The 4,960-nt window shown below is 42.0% G+C and overlaps 1 protein-coding gene across 3 annotated transcripts; it reads right to left on the bottom strand.

Moving 5' to 3' along the window:
• Window positions 1–1,893: 1,893 nt before the first annotated feature.
• NRS/ER (nucleotide-rhamnose synthase/epimerase-reductase) lies at window positions 1,894–4,706 on the bottom strand. 3 transcript variants are annotated; one of them, XR_015187119.1, is made up of 4 exons: window positions 4,377–4,705; window positions 3,681–4,152; window positions 2,666–3,162; window positions 1,894–2,230 (listed from the first exon to the last, which is right to left on the bottom strand). XR_015187119.1 is itself a non-coding variant. In XM_086505583.1 (3 exons), the coding sequence occupies exons 2-3, from the start codon at window positions 4,125–4,127 to the stop codon at window positions 2,719–2,721; spliced, it is 891 nt and encodes a 296-aa protein (XP_086361709.1). In that variant the 5' UTR covers window positions 4,128–4,152; window positions 4,256–4,706; the 3' UTR covers window positions 2,482–2,718. The 3 variants fall into 3 exon arrangements, 2 of the variants coding, with proteins under 2 accessions (XP_086361709.1, XP_086361708.1); XM_086505583.1 differs by lacking the exon at window positions 1,894–2,230 and having other exon boundaries at window positions 2,482–3,162; window positions 4,256–4,706; XM_086505582.1 differs by lacking the exon at window positions 1,894–2,230 and having other exon boundaries at window positions 2,482–3,162.
• Window positions 4,707–4,960: the final 254 nt, after the last annotated feature.

Genomic DNA, 4,960 nt, shown 5'->3' with positions numbered 1-4,960 from the left:
TCTTAATAGCTGTGAAAACAAACTCTCTTATGTCATGAATTGTATTTGTATCAACTTGAATTACTCATGAAGTGCTTTGTCATAAAGCTATAAAGCTAATCATATGAGCTAAAGTCATTCGAAATAATCGACAACTTCTTGTATGCAATTCACTACTCCAACCTACTCCAATTCTTACAAGCATATAGTAAATGTATTGTTTTATGCCTTGCATAGTCCATTAGTTACCTACACACAAATTTGCCAATTTAGGTAGCATGTCAATGCTCGTCCTAGTGTGGATTTGCAGAATTAAGAAACACCAAGTAATAGTGCAAATTCATCAATCTAAACAGCACTCGTGTAGCTTCATCAATTTAGGCAACACAACAAGAAACAACACATTCACCAATTTAAACAATAAGTGTAGATCATATCAATTGGTTTAAATAGCACATGTGGTGATTCGCCTTAGGCAGCACGCCATATTAGGATCTATACGCTAATTAAAGCAACACCAATTACAAAATCATATTGGAGTGACTAACCACTAACCCATAGAAGGCCCAAGCAAAGAAATAGAGCCAAAGTTCAAGATCTGGTGGGTAAAGAAGCACCCAAGGTATTACATTCTGCTTGTTAATGCACCACAAGAAATCTGAAAAGATCCTCTCTATTGCCCAATGCACCACTTGGATCGAATACTAGATTGAGACCCCATAATCTTATAATCCTCTCTTTTTCTTTCTTTTTTCTTTTTTTTCTAAATGTGATGCTTCGCATTGGCTAGTTTTACGGTGTTGCACCCACACCTGCATGGGAAGGCGAGCAATCTTTACTATCCTTCTCTTGCAGCTTCTCTCAAGCTCTCAAGGATTTCTGGTGAGCTTCATTATTAGTAGCATGATTCACATTAGCTTGAGCTACTTCTTCGATCTAAAAGTCAAGCAAGAACTCTGCCAATCACATGCACCAGATGCCAGCAAAAGTCCAGACTAAACAGATCTAGAGCTTCTATTAAAGTGGACTAGCTGGAAAACGCATGAAGCAAAGAGCTCCTGGTCAACATGCTCACACATCATGTATCAACATCAAATGCTTAGAGGTGGTGCACACATTCAAGGTGGACTGGCGATGTCCTAAACAATTAGACAACTATTGATGGCCTGATGACAGACACCATCATTGTTTGACTCTCAATTAAATGCGAAGTAAAGTTTACAGTCATTACTTGCAATGTTCTCGATCATGATTCATCACTGGAGTTCGTAGCAAAGAAGTCTCTTAATCTCAACCTACCATGCCTCACATATTGCTACCTCTTCATCATCATTGTCTAGTCAGGCAGGTATGAAATTCAACAAACCATGCCTGTGCATGAAGCCCCTCAACCTTGTTTCCACCCTCCAACCCGCATATGATATACCTTCAGCCATGAATGCCCATCTTCAGAGCAAACACACGTAAAAGGAAAACCACATGCCCATCATGCAACTACATGATAACAGACAGAGAAGCACTTTATTTGCCTTTAGTTTCAAAATTGAAGGTCGGCAGTCTAAAGTGTTGTTATGAGAAAACACCCAACCCCAGACTAGGGTTATAGAGCTTTGTAACTTCCCCGTATCCCTCAATTCTTGCAGCAACATTGACATTGAGACCTCATGGTTTCCACTAAAGGCAGTAAGCCGAATCCACTCTTTTTCTCAACACCATTACTACAGCTTTCAGTATTTTCTTTTCAACACCTAGCAGAATAAGAAAGGTAGGAAATTTAAGCAAATATATCACAAATAAGGACTAAGACATGGCCATAGAACTTCAGAGCGTAAAACGAATGAATGATAAAAGGAATCCTCTAGAGTACGTCTGACACACTTCATTCAGTGATGATTGGTGGTCAGTTAGGCGACCTGGCCTTGTCCAAGGTACTGAACACTGTAGACATTATCGAGAACAAAGATCACATACATGGGCTAGGATGTAGCCCTTTATGGCTAGCCACCAGACACAGACACATGTCATTCACAAGAATGTGGCTTCTCTGTTTGCAAAAGAGGATATCAAGATAAAAAGTCAAATGCCTGAGCAAAAGTAACAAGAGATCATGTAACTACAAGCAGTACTGAGTTGCCTAACAACAGACATAGCTGCTTTGAGAACGTTGTCCTTACTAAAGAAAACACCAACTCACATATCTTGAGCAGAAGCGTCTTTATTCCATCCATGCAAACACTCCTAGCCTCATTTCCTGTACACAATGACCAATCTCACTGAAACTAAGCTGAATTTAGACTTGGGAACGTCGGCCCCTGCACCTCAGCCAACTCCTAAAATGACAATTCATGATGCAAAATTTCTGCATATGCCAGTTGTGGTAGAACATGCGGCACGCAACACAAAGCCCATGCATGTAGCTTACAGTGCACTGCCAAATAACCACTTTGCTGAAACACTCACCTAAAACAAAAGTTAAAGAGACAGAAATGCCAGCATTTGAGATACCATCAACCTCTCAAATTCATTTCAACATAGGCCTTCAATAGCATACCAAACAGTATAAAAGTGCTGCAGGCAAGAACCCAAATTGCAACAATAATGCAGGATGAATACTAAGCTAGCAATCATGCATCTAAAGTCCTCAATAAATAAATTGTATCCATTATAAGTATTCAATCGAGCTCACCCTGTAGATGAGAAACTCTCTGCAAATGTCCTGTCCCACATTGTGCACCTTCTCTAGACCTTCTTGTTGGGTTCAAAAACATATTTAATAAGAGAATCCTTGATCGAAAGCATCTCTGGAAACTCTGCACTCAGCTTGCTAGAATCTAGCTCGTTGTTGCTTCGTGGTGCCACAATCACCTTGGCCTGCTCCTCCAAGGTAAAGTTCTTCCATGTGAAGCTAGGGTCAATGTAGTCCTTGTACATCTGAAGGATATCATTATGGCTCACAACACCAGGATTGGTGAAGTTCCATATGCCACACAAGTTGCGCTTGGCCATTTCAATAGATATAGGTAGGAGCTCATCCAAGATGGTCATTGAGTTAGGAATATCGACCACCTTCTCATACCGTGTAATCTTGGTAATGAAATTACGGGGATTCAACAAATCTGATGAGATGGGCATCCTCACTCTGAGAGTGCACACATTGTCATAGTTCTTTAATAAATCTTCAACCTGTGCATCACATGAAAGTTCAAGAGTTACTAAACAGGGGGGTGTTACGTGGTAACAACTTTGTAGGCACATGAGCATCTACAGTCAAGCATCTGCTTGATTTTGATATGGAGTCACACTCGGGACATGACCCCTATGGAATGAGCAGTTTCCACATCTTAGCACATTATTGCAGTGAGGTGTACCAATTGAAAGAACCCTTCCTTCCAAATAGGATGGAAGTGTGACAATGCAAATTCAATTACCATTCTTGTAAAACATTTGATCTAATGCCCAAAAATTCTTTTCTTGTGGGTTGAGTCAAGCATTAGAGGTTTCTCAACCAAAACCATGTAGCAAACTAATCCAATACTCGCATTTTCATGTCTCAGGCTGCGGCAAGAGATGCTAAAAGGAACTAATTTCTGTCTTATGCAAATTACTCCTATAAACATCAAAGAGCACACAAAGAGTGCAAGCCTCACTATCCCTAGTTCTGATTAACATTGTGACAGAGTGAGTTCAGATGGAGTATGTACCATGGCCTTTGTCTTTGAGTAAAAAGAGCCGATGAAATTGGGTGTATCTTCTTCCTTAAATCCAATGCCACTGCCAAGTGGGTGTTTGCCATCATACTCAAAGATACAACCAGTTGCATAATTGATGAGGAGAAGGTTATGCTCTCTGCAGATATCTGCCAAGGTAAGGGTGCCCACCACATTGGCTCTGATCGTCTCAACCTTGTGGGTTTCACACCAATCCACATTTGGCCGGCCTGTCACACCAGCTGCATTGAATACATGGGTCGGTTTCACTCGAGCTACATCTGCTTCCAATTGCTCTCTATTCTCGAGCCTGCCTTGGCCATACTCATATGCAATGCCGCTCTTCACACACAGACCACCCAAAAGGCCTCCGATCCAGCCGGTCTTTCCATAGATCAAGAACTTCAGAGTTGCATTTCCATTCTGTGAAGAAGCCACCATGTCTGCTTACTTGCTAAATTGGCCTCTATAACACACAGATCCAGATCAGTAATTTGGAAAGAAAGCGGAAGATCTCTAAGGCTAGAGCGAAGCACAAGATAGCACACACAACTGCCAAAAAGGCGCACCCAGAAGACTTGCAACTGAAGAATTTAAACCGACAGCAGATCGGGAAGGGAATGGACGTAAAAGCAATGTATGCAATGCAAAACAGGCCTTCCGAAGACAGACCCAGGCGCTCCTGCTTACCGGGAAAATGATAGGCGACGTGCGCTATCTGCCTAGAATAGGAGGTGAAGAACCAACCAAACAGCAGGCTGCAGAACAAATGTGGCTTCGAGGTTCGACCGTGGCAAGATCTAAATGACGCCTGTGGTTATAAGATCTATATCTCCCGAAGTGACGCTTTCACGCGCAGCAGATTCACCCCGCCAATTCACACGAAATGGGACTGGATGAAAACCTTTATCGATCTAGGTATCTAAGTTACATAACGGCGACTCGACGATGGCTGCTTCCACGCGCAGGCAGAAAACTAGGCCTAGTACTAAGTAGTAGGCCTTGATGGGCGTCACAAGCAGTCTACTTTGCGAGCGCAACAATTGAAAATGAGCTTCTCGCTTGCCTTCTTGCTTTAAATGCAACATCTGGCCTCAAGAGTAATTGACACCACTTCTCTCAGGTGGGATCTACGGTCCCTATTAATTGGGGGCAACAGGATCGATTTTGCACCATCCGATGGCGGTTTAATCTTCAAGTGATCACCATGTGATCACAATTGAAGTGAACACCAAGTAAATTTGATGTGAACATCAAGTGACCGCCAAGTGATC

The sequence above is a fragment of the Adiantum capillus-veneris genome, chromosome 29 (assembly GCF_014529385.1).
Source record: "Adiantum capillus-veneris isolate H3 chromosome 29, ASM1452938v2, whole genome shotgun sequence".
In the NCBI taxonomy this organism is placed as follows: domain Eukaryota; kingdom Viridiplantae; phylum Streptophyta; class Polypodiopsida; order Polypodiales; family Pteridaceae; genus Adiantum; species Adiantum capillus-veneris.
This window is presented reverse-complemented; position numbering and strand designations above follow the sequence as displayed.

Excerpts from the sequence above, each read along its gene's own strand:
- NRS/ER (XM_086505583.1), bottom strand. The coding sequence starts at position 4,127 with ATGGTGGCTTCTTCACAGAATGGAAATGCAACTCTGAAGTTCTTGATC. Across the intron at positions 3,163-3,680 it reads ACTCAAAGACAAAGGCCATG|GTTGAAGATTTATTAAAGAA; the intron begins GTACATACTCCA and ends TGTGATGCACAG.